Source organism: Podarcis melisellensis (genome assembly GCF_964234715.1).
Source record: "Podarcis melisellensis genome assembly, chromosome: 11".
Lineage (NCBI taxonomy): Eukaryota > Metazoa > Chordata > Lepidosauria > Squamata > Lacertidae > Podarcis > Podarcis melisellensis.
The window spans coordinates 42,079,758-42,096,933 of record NC_138543.1 but is presented as its reverse complement, the minus strand read 5'-3'; the positions used below and the strand labels follow the sequence as shown (position 1 = coordinate 42,096,933).

Sequence of the window (17,176 nt, the reverse complement as noted above, 5' to 3'; positions counted from 1 at the left end):
CATGTTCTCACAAAATCCAAGATCGAAATAGCAGCTACATTTTAACTAGTGCTTGCAGTCATTAGCAGCCGTTTTTTATTACCCTCAAAGGAGCAGAGGAAAATTCCATGAACTTCCGATTATTCGCCAAAATCCTGGCTCCAGCTCAGGAGGGTGTGGGTGAAGAGAGTCATTACTAATCCCAATATCTCCAAATATTTGAGATACGTCTGGTTTGAGCTGCATGCTTTTGCAGCGCTGCAAAAAAGATGTGCTCTTAGCTCCTACTGTTTTGCAAACAATAATACAATGAGATCAAAAGCTGAACTGCAAAAGAGGCACTTTGAAAGGAAAGTGATTAGAGAAAGGACTGTATAGAGAAAGTTTGGGTGGGGGAGAGAGAATTGCAAACTAGAGAGCTAACATTGTGAAGCAAACATTTAAAAATGGCCAGAACATGATAACAGCTTAGGAGTTTAATGCTAGCAGGATATATGGAGAATTTCCAAGAGGAAGGGTTTAAAGGACCCTGAAAAGGAATCTAAAATCTGTATACTGAGTTGAGTTAAGTTTTGGTTTTTGCTTTTGTCCACACTGCAAAGCATGTCAGAATAAGAGCAACTATCTCTACTGACTTCAGGGTTTGGGGGGCCCTAAACTGAGACACGGGTGGCGCTGTGGTCTAAACCACAGAGCCTAGGGCTTGCTGATCAGAAGGTTCAAATCCCTACAACAGGGTGAGCTCCCATTGTTCGGTCCCTGCTCCTGCCAACCTAGCAGTTCAAAAGCATGTCAAAGTGCAAGTAGATAAATAGGTACCGCTCTGGCAGGAAGGTAAACGGCGTTTCCATGCACTGCTCTGGTTTGCCAGAAACGGCTTAGTCATGCTGGCCACATGACCCGGAAGCTATCTGCGGAAAAATGCTGGCTCCCTCAGCCAGTAAAGCAAGATGAGTGCCGCAACCCCAGAGTCGTCCACGACTGGACCTAATGGTCAGGGGTACCTTTACTTTTACCTTTAAGGTGAAAGAAGTTGCAAACTGAGAACTCTCTGAAGCTGTATCTGATCTCCTTGAACAACCTGTACAACCTTGAACAACCTGAAGGCAGTGGGCCCACTGCGGGTTTTGGGGTCCTGGCACATGCCCAACCCTCTAGAGCCAGCCCTGGCAACTGTGGGTAATGCTGGATAAGATCTGGGTTTCAAACACTATATTCTCAAGTTGATTCTTCAAATGGCTCTGGGCAATGTATTGTTAAGCCCAAGGATAGCACTGCCCTGTTTAATTACTTTTAGATGAGAGAGATCTGGAGACTTAGGGTGTCTTTGTTATATTTAGGTTTCTTACATTCAAAGCTGGAGAAAGTTAATAAATCATATATCCTTAAATCTCCCAAAGCAGCAGGAGCTAAGGCAGCAGTTATGACTTGCCCTGCCTGTCCCCCTTCCCCAGACATGTAAGCAACCCCTTCCCCCAACCTGCTATAACTGATCAGTCATGGAAGCTGCAGAGAAGAGCTGCATGAGACTTACTGCAGTTCTTCGTTCCCTGCCACTTTCTCTGTTCTAGGTCCATTATTTAATGTATTTTCTAACATCAGTGAATTTACCAATGTGGTTACAGCAAAGTGTAGACGTTCTCTCTTACCACCGAGAGCCCTAAATGTCTGTGCCAACCCCCCTTTTTTCCTGCTGCCCCCAAAGGCAAAACATTTGGCAAGCTAAAGCTTGCAATTCCTAGGCATCCCAGTGCTCTATTGCTGGGAGCATTGAGCACCACCATCCAAACACATTTCCCCATGCAGAGTAAATTACTCCACACTGGCACAAATATCTCAAAAGGGTGCCAGCAAAATCCTTTGTGGTCAGTTTTTGAGGCAAATGCATATTCCCCCTCCCAGGCTTTTGCTATCGCCAGTCCCCTGAAATGTATCTTTGTTCCAGTCGATAACTTCTCGTTTGTCTCAAATGTCAGTTTATCATTATTCTAACATACCCCATTTACCGTAAATCGGGTGGGGAAGGGTTGTGTTCACCCAGTACTATTCCCTTGATGAGCTTTGGCTTCTCTTCACTTTTGTCCTTTGGCTGAATAGAATTGTTGTATGCTTGTGTGTGATTCCTGATGCTTGGCAAATGATCTCTGGCTACATTTCCATCATAATCATCTAAAAATTCCAATCACATTCTCAGTGAAGTGGTCTTTGCCAAGGTCTCCCATCATGCGTCGCAGCAGGCATCTCCATATGCCCCAAAATCACGGGACTCCTCTCATCTACTCCAAAAAGGGTAACTCTTTCTTTCTCCTGCTGCTCCTGAACTGATTCCCAGGCCAATCTAACTCATACCCTAAAACCAACCGTAGATCTAAGGCAGCCTTCTCAAAAACTGGTGTGTCCCCCAGATGTTTCAGCTACAACTCCCATCAGCTCCTACCAGCATAGTCAGGAATGATGGAGGTTGTAGTCCCAAACCTCTGAAATGTGCCAGGATGAGGAAGGCCAATCTAAAGCCTTGAACAATTCCTTGCCCCAGGGTATGCTGTGCCCGACTAGCAGGCCAGGTCCATTCTGTCAAAGCAACTGCAAGTAAACTCATTTTCTCTCCATTGTCCCTCTCCCTATAGGGGCAAAGTTCTCTGCTGAGGAAGATAGGCTTTGGGTCCCATTATTCTTGCAAAATTCACGACTACACGAAGGCTAGATACCAGCTCAGTCCTATTCAGAACTGCGCTACTGAAATCAATTGACTTAAGATTGTTAAGTCCATTCATTTCAGAGGGTTTGCTCTGAGTATGACTGGCATTGGATATCACCCTAGGCACCTGCCAGTGTACATGAGTTTTAGGGAACTGATCCCACCCACTAAAATACTCATAGGAAACAACTGGATTAAAAAAAAACACAACTCTATATGGTCTCTTTCTTCAGCCAGGTCTGCAGTCTGTAACTCAGAACTTGTGGCTCTCCAGATGTTGCTAGACTATAATCCCCATTGTCCCTAACCACTGGGCATCCTAGCCAGAGCTGTTGGGTGTGAATCCAACAACATATGGAGGGCCACAAGTCACCCATTTCTGCTCAGCTGGTCCCTTCTTCCATGCCATTCCCTTAACGAGTGGGCTGCTTATCATTTATCTCTTCCTGTAATTTGATTTCCTAGCAGCTTCCATTTCCTGGGATACTTCCACCACCTTGGCATTCCCACCACTGTTGGCAGTCTCCTGATTAGATACTGGCTGTAATATTCCACAGTCCAAGCCTATCAGTTGCTGATCCGCCTCCTGGAATTCCTCAACCAGGCACAACTGGAATCTCTCTAGCTAGAGTTCACCCTTCTCTTTAAACCCCCCTGTTCTCCTTCACTTTTATTTTAGGTTCTTCCTCAAATGCCTTACTTGCTTGGTTTCTCAAGGATGCTCAGATTTATGTTGACTGCAGTGATTCACTCCATCCTGCTGCACACACCTGCTCAGTTACTTTCCAAGGTTCCAGAGCTATGTGATCCACGATCCCCAGTTGTAAGAAGGGCTACGTTGCTTGTTTTGAATTATTTACAGATACAGTATACAAGCAGTACATATTGGAAGTGCATAAACAGACTATCCATGTGCCAGATTTCCAGGCAAAGATTCTGAAAAAGGCAGCTGTGTTGATCCATTAGGGACTCCACCCCCACCCCCAAATCCATAGTTGGCCCATATATTTATTAGGTCCAACAAAATGTCACACAATAGTGAGCAAGTTTTTGAGTTCTCCAGACTTCTTCCTCACATCTAGCCTCAGGAATAGATCTGGACAGTTCAGAAGCCTGCTTGCTGTTTTGGTTGGTTCCTTAATCCCAAGGCACTTCATCTGAAGGCAAATCACACCTCTCTGCCCATCTCTCTGCCAAGAGGGTGCCACCTTCACAAACCCCAGTGTGTTTTTCATTCTAGGCTGTGCAGGGACTCCCAGCTGTCAAAGAACACTGAAGCAATACTATGGCAAAACCAGAATGACAAACTGGTACAGAAGTGGATCAAACGTTGCTGGTCACTGAACAATTCAGAATATATGGGCTGTCATGGTGGGGGGGGGGGAGAGATAGTCACCAAACAGGAAACTAGATTTTTCATTAATGATATAGCACTTTACTTGGTCTTCCTATAGCTCTCTGAGAACTGTCTCTGTTATTCCCAATTTACAGCTAGGGTAACTGAGGCTGAAAGATAGCAGCTTGACTGCAGATTTAAAACTGTATGTGAAAAGGCCTGTAGAGCAATTTATGCTAACATGAATGATACAAATAAGCAGTAGGTGTTAATCTTAAATACAAATTGCATGAGAGAATTTGCAGTCTCCGCCACTGCCACCGCCTTCTACAAAGGCTTGATTTAGTATATATGCTACAATACAGAACAGAAACATTTTTAAAGAGTGATGTAAGTGGAGGAAAAATTAGACCCACAAAGGGCAGCTTCAGCGTGGAAGTGTCTTGAAATCTGAATTTGACACACACACTTCTTAATAGGGACCTCTGCAGTCTCCCAGAGAAGAGAGTATTATTTAGGACCGCGGTTTGGGAAGAAAGGTGGGGGTGGAGGGAGAGAGAGGGAGGGAGAAGAGGTTGTTCCCAAAACCTGCCTTCTCACTGTCAGCATTTGGTAGAAGCTGGCTGGTAGCTGGAGACACCCATTAATTATAAGCATGCAGATGTCCCTTTAAGGTTTGCTTCGCAGCCTGCCGACTTCAGCCTAAACACGAGCTGTTAAAGATCTGACTTTATTTGTACATGTCTCTGAGCTACGGGATCCAGCCACGTGGGGGTTTCAAAGGCTCAGAGCCCACTTGGAGCAGGAGAGGGAGGGGGGCTGGGGAGAGGGGGGTGCAATTCATCTTGATGTGTAGGGGGAAAGAAACTTAAAGGGCTTGAACAACAAACAGGAAATGCCTGGCTGGGCTGCCGCTGCTAATGCAAAAGGGACCAGAAGCAATAGCGGCAGCGGCAGCAGCAACAGCGCTGTGAAGTTAGCAGCCGAACAAGAGAACCCCTGTTGCTAACAAGCTTGCCTCGTTTCTTTCTTATTTTCCCCCTGCACGGGTTCCTTTTGCAATTGCAACCATGGGCTCCTGCTCCCTCTGTCCCAGCGGCAGCAGTCCAGGTGTCGCTGTCCCCTGCTTGGTACTGACAGGTGAGAACATCTTTCTCTTCTTTCCGAAGGCTCCGCATCTGCCAAACTCTCCCTCGGCTTTTGGCTCTCCCCAGAATTGAGCAATTCATCATTCCCACTTCTTTCGGTCTGTTTGCTTTTCAGCCAATTCCACACACACCCCGCCCCGAGTTTTAAGTCAACTTTACAGCCAGCGATTCATTGATTTTGGGTGACAGAAGCTTTAAAACTAAACAGAAAGATGCAAAGAAAGAGGAAAGTGGGAAATAAGAAATCATAGAACTAGGCAAGCAAGGGAAGGGGTGACCGGGTTGAAATGTACCGTTGCGCAAGCTTGATTTTCACTTTTGCAAATCATTTTGGACAGTGTAGCAAATTGCGCCCCCTTAACTGCACAGGAGATAAGGGAGCTGATTTACTCTTACTTAGCATAACACTGCCAATGAAACATGTGGTGTTTCCATTTCAGGATTCCCTGTTCTCGAGGATTTCTTAGAGCACCATAGACTCAGGGGAGTTCAGCTTTTCCTGACACAAACCATTTTCTGTTTTGGGGTGGTGGAATGGGAGGAAATGGAAATGGAAGTGGGGGTGGGAGAGGAAATGAACACAATTGCAATTGCTCGATGCTTTGTGGGTCTCGGAGGGATGGTTTTGCTGAAGTATGTGGGCGAAGCAAAAAAAATATATATAGTGGGGAGGGGAGCATCACATTGACAAAGGCTGAGAGTAGCCAGGAAATCTTATAGTAATCACCCCAAGGGGAAATGAAAATATTATTTTCTGTTGCTTGTGTCTTTTGTAATGTTTGGTTCTAGTTTGTAACTCACTTTGGACAGGCTGGTTTTATTTATTTTTAATGAGACAACTTTGGGATGAGTGGTTTAAATTTTCAACTTTTTGTCTTTGCTTTGGGGGTTGTTCTTCGGCAATGTGCACTGCAGTTGCAGCAATGCCTGATTATAGTGATCCCAGCTTACCAAGCCATGGCAGCACAAGTCATATGATTATAACATCCAAAAATTATAGCATGGTACTATTCTCCTTCCTATAGACAGTGGTGGCGATGTTTAAGGATGTTTTTCATACAGATAATGAACTGTTTTGTTACTCCGTTTCTGGATTTCTTTTTCAACAAACTCTGCAACACCTTCCAGCCACTAGTAGTTGAATAATTTACTGTTGAATTTACTCTGAGCTCTCTGAGCTGAACATCTAAATACAAAGGTAGGCCACTTGATTGAAAAGAAGTATTGGACCTGCACAACAGCATATAGTCAGTGCATAGATTGTTGGTCATTAAGATACCATCCAAACTCCTGGAAGATAGCAGAGAGTAAACACAGGGTGGAATATTCCATTATTGCTTTAGGTGGTTGGTTATTTTCCTCTTCAGTGTACAGTGGTACCTCAGGTTAAGTACTTAATTCGTTCTGGAGGTCTGTTCTTAACCTGAAACTGTTCTTAACCTGAAGCAACACTTTAGCTAATGGGGCCTCCTGCTGCTGCCGCACCGCCGGAGCACAATTTCTGTTCTCATCCTGAAGCAAAGTTCTTAACCCGAGGTAATTTTTCTGGGTTAGTAGAGTCTGTAACCTGAAGCGTATGTAACCTGAAGCGTATGTAACCCGAGGTACCGCTGTAGTATCCATTTATGTCGTTGTTGAAGACAGGATGGAAGTTAGAATTTCTAAGAATTGTGAACTTCTAAGAAGTGTGGGCTGCCGCACATCATGCCCTTCTCATCACTTGATTCGTCAGTTCTTGATAACTTGCAAGCTGGATGTCTGAACTGTTTACCAGATAATGTTTAACATAATGTGAATACAGAAATTTAGGCTGGTGTCTTGTCTCATTCTTACACGCAAGAAGCTGCAGGCTTCAACTGATGAACAAAAGTATGAATTGACCTTCAGGTTAATTTTTTGCTTGTTTGTTTTCTCTTCTGATGCTTTGCCTGGGTTCAGTTTTTACGTTCCTTACATGTAGAACCGAAACTGAAGAAGAGATGGATATAGGGTAAAGGAAGTATAGAGCAAGATACCCTTGTTGATCATACTGAAAGATAAAATCTGATAAAACCCAGCTCTTATAAGACCATCAGCTCAACAGCAACATCATAGCCATTGCCAACATCTAACTGAACAAGAGTTGAAGCTAAGATTACAGATCTAAGAATGCTTCATAGCAAGCCGGTCAAATATGTCTAAGGATTGAGCTATAGGCCTGATAGGGCCGCTGCCTTCCAATTTTCCTTCCCCTTTCCTTCCCCCAGAAAACCGAACAGAATATAAAAGTTAAGGATTTGCAGGATAATTCAGCATACTTGCCATGGTAGTTTCTGAACTGATGCTAAGCAAAATATAAACATGAACTTTAAAGATTTTCAAATGTGACTGAACAGGAAAGGGCACATAGCAGACATAAATGAAACTTTTTTCATAAGGCCAAATTCTGATCCTAAATACAGAAGCCCCATTGTGTCTTTTATTAGGCCAAAATTATAGTCCAGTAGAAATCAGCTATTTGGTATTTTTGAGGATTTTATTTAAAGTTCTCCAATTCTTTCTTTCTAACGTAGGCTCATCGACTTGGTATCTTTCTCAGAATATTTATTTCCCTTTTCCCTGTGCATGTGAAGAACTGAGCTACAGGTGATGAAAATCTGTGTTTCTCTGTACTGAAAATAGCATATTGTTGCAGAGGTTGCATGCCACTCCCCAATCTCTGCTGAGCAGTAGCGAGATTCCAGGGGGTTCCAGACATTTACCCAGGGTCGTGTTTCCACTGGGAATTCAGGCCTGACAGAAACAGTAGTGTTTTAAGATGTATGATTTATTTTACACCTATACACATCTGGGTCTAGGTGGAGGAAGAGAATTCACAGCATTATATCTCAAGAGGGGCTTGTTCCCCATAGCAGCATAGCATTGGGGTCCAAGGCATTTTGTACACCATTACTGTGCCTCTAACCAAGCCTGGTAAAATGGTTCTACCCCACATGCCCTCTGCCTCCAGTTCTAGCACTTATCTTTCTCCCTCCCAAGAACCTTTGCCAAGTGGCCCCTCCCCTTCTCCAAACCTGTTTCAAAAGGGACACATTTTTCCTGTGTGGCACCACACACACCCGGTAATGGCAACCCCCATTTTGCACAGACCCAGGGTTATTTCTTCAGTGTGTTGATGACTCACCATTGTTTCATCACCATCATAATTTATTACTTGTACCCCACCAATCTGAATGGGTTGCCCTAACCACTTCCAACAGAATACAAAAAACACACGATACATCAGACATTAAAAGCTTCCCGATACAGGGCTGCCTTCAGATATCTATGAAAGGTTGCATAAATGATTATCTCTTTTGACATCTGATGGGAGGGCATTCCACAGGGCGGGTGCCACAACCAAGAAGGCCCTCTGCCTAGTTTCTTGTAACTTCGCTTCTCGCAATGAGAGAGCTGCCAGATGGCCTTCATAACTGGATCTCTGAGCTGAACAATGGGGGTGGAGATGCTCCTTCAGGTATACAGGGCAGAAGCCTTTAAAGGTCAGCACCAACACTTTGAATTGTGCTCAGAAACGTACTGGGAGCCAATGTAGTCTTTTAGAACTGTTGTTATATGGTCTCCCAGCCACCTGTCTGGCAGCTTGCATTCATCAAGTATGGCCAGGCTACTTTGCAGGAGAATTGCTGAAGCCTTCAATATCCCAAGTTTTAGCTAAATTCTGACATTCATTAATTTATAACATTCACTGACTTCCTAGAATTATGAGCCCCTTTGCACCCCCAGACTTGTTTTAAGAAGTATAGGTGGCTGAACTGCAGAAAATGTTACAAATTTCTACCTTAAGACCATCTGTTTCTCAACAAGCTCCTTTCCTATCTTATTTGCTACTTATCAAATATTTTCTATTCCTATACTGTATAACAAAAGAATAGTCTAATAATTTGTTGCTATTTCTCCCTCCAGCAATTGTTTCCAAGTTTGGGTTTCAATTGAGATAATATCATGATGTATCTCCATAATAATGGCAATAGTATTTCATATTAAGCCTCAGTACTATTATTGTTTTGAAAACACAATCCACTAATTCTGCCTTTAAAAGCTGTTTTTTTTTTAAAAAAAAGTAAGCTAAATGACGAAAATGGCTTTTGAAATGGCTGACTTTACAGCTGTAAAATAATGCAATCAATTTAAATATTTGTCAGACTAGGAGTTATAAGAAAAAGTGGTGAACAAAGGTGCTGCCATATGCTGCAATGGAATAGCTTCACTGTTTATTACCTGCTTTTCAAAAGAAAAGATGTTAAGGCACATCATTTTTTCTTCAAATGTTCTTAGAACTGAAAAAACAAGGACTTGCAATGAAACCAATTACTAATATATTTTGAGACTGTTGTTTTCAACTGAGTCCACTTTTGCATAGCTAGTTTTCCTAATAAATAAACCAAAGTTATTGCAAAAGTATTTCCTAACCGTTTTCTGAACATTGCACAAGGGTCAACTGAACATCTTCAACTGAAGACTGCATAACCCACTTCTTATAAAAAAAAACCCCACAATTTTCTGGGTTACAATGTAGATCAGAAACTTAATCTATTATCTTGAACAGGAGGGCTAGTCCTGCAAAAAAAATTACTTATTTAGTTAGTTTTTATCACAGATTGTTGATTGCACCATCCTAAGAGTTAGAATGAAGTCACTTGCAGACTACCTGTTTACTGGGCACTGATCCTGATTTGTCTGCACAAAGTTTGTGGGGAGGTTATATGATGTCGTATCAACTTCCTGTCTTCCCACACTTTCCCATGCATTCATTGCTGCAAATGTCTGTTTTTAATTTTCTAAAACAGGGTCCGTTGTGCAAGAGCCCAAATCTATTTTAAATGCATAACCTGAATTTGCGGTTATGCGTGGAATCCCACTAGCAAAAAGCAAGCCAGGAAGCACGCTGAGATTCACTTAGAGCTACAGTTCTTGCTTTCAGAGTAATTTATATAGGTAATTTATAGCACAGGATGCTTAAGATTGGCTGTTTCTATTGCCTTTATATGGCAAGCAAGGCACTATGCAGAAACAGTGACTCTGCCTCAGTGGTTCAGCAGGTTTCCTACTAATGTCGTCTCTTCCCACATGCAGGATCTGAGCACACTGGAAAGATGGTGCAAAGCATAGGGCTGCTGTGCATATAACATACATTTAAAGCACATGGCTTCTCCCCCCCCAAAAAACTGTAGTTTGTTAAGGGTGCTGGGAATTGTACCTCTGTGGTGGGTAAACTACAATTCCCATGAAGGAATTCTTTGGGGGAAGCAATGTGCTTTAAATGCATGGTGTGTATGCAGCCAGTTTTTCCAGATCAGGGGTGAACGGATCATTTAGATATGGCAAACAGGATACTGGAAACCAGTTTTGGGTTTTTTATGGATTTGCCATAGAAAGCATGGGGGAATATGGTCTAACAGTCTGATGCTATCAAAGTCACGTGGACGCTATGAAAAACGTGCATGCAGGAGCAGCCGCAATCCCTTATTAAATAACTGTCTTTAAGTATCCAGCGGCACTTGAGCCAGAGTATTACCAGCTCCATTTAAATGTTTTGCTGTTCAGGGGCTGTTAAAGCAAGAGATCAGGAACTAGGAATGTACAATAGTTCCAAAATTTGAAATCGGGTTTAAGACATAGCTGTCAACGTTTCCCATTTTTTAAGGGAAATTCCCTTATACCGAATAGGATTCCTTGTAAGAAAATGGAAAAGTTGACAGCTAGGGTTTAAAAACCAGCTATGCCAGGAGAAGTGCCGAACAGCTGAAAATCACCTTATTTTAATCATCTTTTTGGGAGGAGGGGTCACAGCCCGCTTCTCCTGCGCATATTTGCGCGCAAGCGATTCTAACTGAATAGGGCTTACTCCCAGGAATGTATGCATTGCAGAAACAAAGTCTTTCTGCAAATTATGAGGCAAGAATAAACTCCACCGCATGTAACGGGATCTACTCGCCTTGTGAGCGAGCGCCTTTCCTAGAAGAGGCTATTCACTCTTTAAACTATTGAAACCAGAAACTTGCGCGGCGGTGGGCAAACGACGCGCATGCGCTGTATAACACAAAGTCAGCGAGCCGCTCCCAACTCTGCCGCGACCGCGATTCCCGGGCAGAACCGGCCGGCCGGTCCGCGCATGCGCCGCGGGGCGCGGCTGGCGGAACGTCCGGCCGCCTTGCCAGCCGGCGACTTTCCTCTGCCGGATGACGCGACGTGGGGAGCACGGCGCAGGCGCTCCTTAGGCGGCGGGAGCGCAGTGACGCCACCGGGCATGTTCGGAAGGAGGGGAGGAGGAAAAGCCACCGACTCTTGGCCTATCAGGACCCGGCGGGCGCGCAGGCGCAGGGGAGAAGCGGCCGGAGGGCGGCTGTTGGGCCGCCGATGCTGAAGTGATGGGTCGCTGAGGGGAATTTTCTCTCACACGCCGCATCGGGAGGCCTCGCCCTCGGCAGCCCAGTCATGAATAGCTGACCCCCCTCATCGTTTACACTCACTGAGAGGAACCAGGCCTCTGAGGCGGCGGCCTGGCGTGTTCCCCTCTTCCCGGGGCTTGAGCGGCGGGTGCGGCAGGGCCGCCCGCCTGCCCCCTGAGGCGCCGGCAGGATGAAGCTGGTGCGGAAAGACATCGAGAAGGACAACGCCGGGCAGGTGACGCTCATCCCCGAGGAGGCCGAGGACATGTGGCACGCCTACAACCTGCTTCAGGTCGGGGACAGCCTGCGGGCCTCCACCATCCGCAAGGTGCAGACGGAGTCGGCCACGGGCAGCGTGGGCAGCAACCGGGTGCGCACCACCCTCACGCTGTGCGTGGAGACCATCGACTTCGACTCGCAGGCGTGCCAGCTGCGCGTCAAGGGCACCAACATCCAGGAGAACGAGTACGTCAAGATGGGCGCCTACCACACCATCGAGCTGGAGCCCAACCGCCAGTTCACGCTGGCCAAGAAGCAGTGGGACAGCGTGGTCCTCGACAGGATCGAGCAGGCCTGCGACCCGGCCTGGAGCGCCGACGTGGCGGCCGTGGTGATGCAGGAAGGACTGGCGCACGTCTGCCTGGTGACGCCCAGCATGACCCTGACTCGGGCCAAGGTGGAGGTGAACATCCCTCGGAAGCGGAAGGGCAGCTGCGCGCAGCACGACCGGGCGCTGGAGAGGTTCTACGAGCAGGTGGCGCAGGCCATCCAGCGCCACATCAACTTCGACGTGGTCAAGTGCGTGCTGGTGGCCAGCCCGGGCTTCGTGAGGGAGCAGTTCTGCGATTACATGTTCCAGCAGGCTGTGAAGACGGACAACAAGCTGTTGCTGGAGAACCGCTCCAAGTTTTTGCAGGTAAAGCTCAAGGCAGCGTGTTCCGTTTAAGTTCAAGGGAGGGGTGATCGTTATTCGATAGTGGAATGGATTATATATATAAGTTGGCAGGTGTGCAAACGTGGTTTGCCAGAACATGCAACATATCAGCACGTGTCTAAATAGAACTAGGTGAATGCATCTAAGACAGCTGCAAAAAAATGTTCACAGTACATTAACGGCCATCCTATAATGTTCACTTGTATTAAGTAATGGTAATAATAATAATAATAATAATTTATTTATACCCCGCCCATCTGGCTGAGTTTCCCCAGCCACTCTGGACGGCTCCCAATCAAGTGTTAAAAACAGTACAGCATTAAATATTAAAAACTTCCCTAAACAGGGCTGCCTTCAGATGTCTTGAAGATAGGATCCAAATCCTTTCACAAATGCTTATTCAGCCAACTTGGGCATCCCAGGTTCAGTGCTGTGGGTTGGATGTGGATGCAGGCCTTATCTGGGAGTAAGTACCATTGATTTAATGGGGCTCGCTTCTGAACAGACATGCATTGGATTGGGCAATTATTTAAAGTAGACCTGTCAAGATAAATGGGACTTAAAGTCCTTTGAAGGCTTTCTTCCCATCCACTTGGGATAAGTATCTGTAAGACTGATGTTTTGAATCCCTTCCTCTGAAGGCTTCAGCCCTAAGCATGGTTACTTTTAGGTAAGTTGACTGACTTTTGTGGAACGTATTTATGAAAAAAGGATGTTTAATCGGCTGCTATACATCAGTTTCAGATGCCAGTCTAATACAATCTAATCCTGTTACTTTGGTTGCAGTCCCCTTTACCTGGGGATAAACACCATTGACCTTACTGAGACTTACTTTCTCAGTTGACATGTGTAAGATTGCACTGATAATCACTTCTCCAGACGTTTCCCCCTTTTGATGCCAGTTCCCTTGGAACTTGTATTTAGTGTACATTGATTGAAAGAACCAGAAAATCAGTTTGTGCCTAAAGCCCTGTCATGAATGGTGTAAGGAGACCCCTCTTCAATATTTATTTGATACATAAATCTGTAATATTTATCCATGCTAATATAAGTTGCATTGCATTATTAGATTGCTCAGATTTATTAATTTCTGCTATGCAGTAGTGTACTTGGTAAACTTAGTATCTTTGAAACTATATGCATGGTCCTCTGGAAATTAATGTACTTGTAGGCATACATGACAGAGCTGAAACTTTTGGTATAAGAAGTAATAAGTTTAAAACAGCTTTAAAGCATGGCTGAATAAATACTGCTCAACGAAAAGAACAAAATCTGGTGGGTTGTATGTAAATCCATCAGAAGTACTATTTAACTTTACTTCTAACTGCATGTAGCTTTTGGAAAGGAGAGGTGCAAGCATGCTTCAAATGCCAATGAAACCTTCCCAAAATTTAAGATTCTTTAACTATATATGTGAAAGGAGAGTGGCAGTATTAAATACCAGTTTTTTATTCTATATTTTAAAAATGCCTGCATGAACCTGAAATGTTTGAGCTTTTTGAGGCAAATTCTCATGCTAATGAAACTGTGTCCTATTGTGCTACTTGCACTTCATATCGAGGATGTGATTAAGAACTCTTCCTAGCAGGCCATAAAGTTTGTGAAGTAGTGTATGATCCTACACAAAAGTTATCCTAAGTTCAATTGCACTTAAAACTGTTAAGCATGCTTAACATGGCAGTCCTTCTGATGGATGTAAAAAGTGAAATGCTCTGCAACAGTGTTAGAGAACCTGCCACCTTCCAGATATTGTTGAACTACTATAGGCCCAGCCAGCATTGCTAGTGGTCAGCTTGTGATGGGAGGTGTCGTCCAGCATCATCTGAAGGGCCATGCATTCTCAACCCTTACTCTATGTGTGTCACTGAAATTTGTTCAAAAAACCTTATTTGTAGGAGGAAGTCACCAGTAACACTGTTGTTTCTAATATATCTAGCAAAACTAAGCATAGGGCAGTTACAAATGATAAGATGTAATCTCACATCTTTCCAGTAACTCAACATAAAAACTTCCTTGAATGATGTAAAAAGTTATCATTAGCATCAGTCATCATGTCTCACCACAACAGACAATTCTGTAACTTCAGGGGCTTTTGCCTGACCTGTCTTTACCTGACCTGAAAACAACTCAAATTTAAGGAATTCAGTTTTCAAGAGAAATAAAAGTCATTATCGAAGTTTTTTCTTTTCTTTCTTTCTTTTTTTGTTCTAGGTACACTCTTCCTCTGGACATAAATATGCATTAAAAGAAGCTCTGTGTGACCCAGCTGTGACTAGTCGACTTGCTGATACTAAAGCAGCTGGTGAAGTCAAAGCCTTAGATGATTTCTACAAGATGCTACAACATGAGCCTGACCGGGCTTTTTATGGTCTCAAGCATGTGGAAAAAGCCAATGAAGCCATGGCTATTGATACCTTATTGATCAGTGATGAACTTTTTAGGCATCAGGATGTGGCTGCACGCAGTCGTTATGTCCGGCTAGTTGATAGTGTGCGTGACAACATGGGCACTGTTCGCATCTTCTCCAGTCTTCATGTGTCTGGGGAACAGCTTGGACAACTAACAGGTGTGGCTGCCATTCTGCGTTTTCCTGTTGCTGAGCTCTCTGATCAGGAAGAAGATTCCAGTTCTGAAGAAGATTGATGATGGTGTACTCATTCACCCTTCTCATATAATGACTGCTTCAGCAAGGAAGGGGGTGTCTTTGTCCCAAATATTTTATGCTTCTGTACCATGCCTTACCAAAAGGAAAAAAAAACCAATGGGAACACTATTTTTTTAAGTGACTGGTAAGGTGAGCACTTAATGTGCTACTCTAGAATATTGCATATTTATACATTTTCCTTGTGTGAGTCGTAATGATTATGATAGTTCTCTCTTAGCAAAACTGGACTGACATAACTAATTGGAAAACATTGCTGGTGCTTTGTGGAACATGTGGAAAACCAATAAACTGAAACCATGAAAGAAGATAATGTTTTGCTTAAGTATTTTCTGTGTTTTGCAGACACACAAAAGTTTCTCTCTCCTCTCCCCCGTTATCATGGGAACTTGTTTAAATGCTAGGATGTTATAACTGATTATTGTTGAAGTGTTTATTAAGTTGAGATGGTGTGACATACTGTGAGTGTAATTGTGTTTTATTCATAATTTGTGTGTCTGAAAGATTGTGGCTGATTTTGCACAATCCTTTCAACTTACCACTGAGGTGGGCACAAGCTACAGGCACTCACATGTAGCTGTTTTATTCCTTTCTTCACATGAGTGGCAAAACAAAGGTTAATGGCTTCCAAACAAGCCAGCATACAAAGCCACAATTTAAAATTGTTTGGAAGCCATTAATTATAGATTCAAGTAGCAGGAAGGTATGGGTAACCGGATTCCAGTCTTGTTTCCTAACTTACATGAACAGAGAAGTGAAGTGGGAGCAAAGGGGCTGGATATGGGTGCATGATGCTTGAGTATATATTGCTTATTAAGTCGTGCCAACACAGCCATTGATTTACTCTGTTGTTGAATTGAGAATTTTAGTTGCAACAAATAACCATTTTTAAAAATGAAAAGCAAAAATATTTGATTTATTAAAAAAGGATTTTAAGCAGAACTCCATGCATACTGTTAAGGTGGGTCATGTGTGGCCTACCCATATTTTATTAAATATTGTTATTGCTGGGTTAATCATAACAATGGCACATTTCTCATGGCCACCTAGATCATAAAAGGCAGTTTTCATAGAGTAGTATAATCACTAAAAAGCTAAAACATATGTTTTAATAAAATGTTGGCAACAAACTTATTTTGTGAGGATTTTACTAGTCTTGCTCATGTGTTCTATTAGTTTATTTTATTAGGAAGTAAGCATGGATTCAATAAGTGAACAGCTAAACAAAATCAGTGGAAGAATGAGCTGGGAGGTGCTTGGATTGGGGGAACCAAGTCTTTGTTCCCAGTGTGCAGTCTACTGATCTAAGGCCTCAGTTCTAGGCACCTTTCTCTAAAGATAATTTCCATTGAACTCTGTGGGCTTACTTGCAAGTCAACATACATAAGATTGGGCTGTTATTCAGGAATATTTTCTCCTCCTTGTGGGATTGGATTCTGCAGTCCCAAAACTTGTTATTATGTGTGTGTCTAATCTTCTGGATTTGGTATTATAGTCTCTTTACTTGAACTCTAGACCTAAGACCACCAGAGGAATGCTGATAGCCATTTCCCTCTCTAAGCTGGGTTCATTTAAATACTCCCACAGTATTCAGTACTTTCAAGGACCAATTAGTGTTTTTTATGAGAGATGAAAACTTTTTCAACACATAGGTAGCCTCTTTGGACTAGAACAATATTTGCCTTGTGCTAGGTGAGTTTTCACCAACCTGGCAATTTCCAGATGTTTGGGATTACAAATTGTATTAGCACCAGCCAGCCTCAGTTTGGTAAAGACTGGGCTAGATTATAAGAAGGATGTTGCTGTGCCAGGTCCATGATATTTGTATTTAGCTATATCATTTATATAACTTAGCAATTACTGAGGTCTTAAGTTAGTCATAACTACTGATTTCAGTGGGCCTACTCTGAATTTGACATAGTTATTTCCTGTAACTCGTGAATGTTATTGCAGTTAATGATCAATTAACAAACATACTAGTATTTTAA

General features: G+C 43.4%; 2 protein-coding genes across 3 annotated transcripts in view; both read left to right on the top strand.

The window, feature by feature from the left end:
* The first annotated feature begins 4,881 nt into the window (after positions 1 to 4,881).
* The window catches only part of ITGA1 (integrin subunit alpha 1), a 63,796-nt gene continuing 51,501 nt past the window's right edge, over positions 4,882 to 17,176 (top strand). Inside the window, exon 1 of the mRNA XM_081929601.1 lies at positions 4,882 to 5,153. Within this exon, the coding sequence (XP_081785727.1) occupies positions 5,084 to 5,153 (70 nt within the window). The 5' untranslated portion in view covers positions 4,882 to 5,083. The remainder of the gene's footprint in view (positions 5,154 to 17,176) is intronic.
* On the top strand, positions 11,478 to 16,318 carry PELO (pelota mRNA surveillance and ribosome rescue factor). Of its 2 annotated transcripts, XR_014172907.1 has the most exons (3): positions 11,478 to 12,508; positions 14,738 to 15,897; positions 15,944 to 16,318. XR_014172907.1 is itself a non-coding variant. In XM_081930265.1 (2 exons), exons 1-2 carry the CDS (start codon positions 11,783 to 11,785, stop codon positions 15,167 to 15,169), a joined length of 1,158 nt encoding a protein of 385 aa, XP_081786391.1. In that variant the 5' UTR covers positions 11,478 to 11,782; the 3' UTR covers positions 15,170 to 16,318. The 2 variants fall into 2 exon arrangements, 1 of the variants encoding a protein (XP_081786391.1); XM_081930265.1 differs by having other exon boundaries at positions 14,738 to 16,318.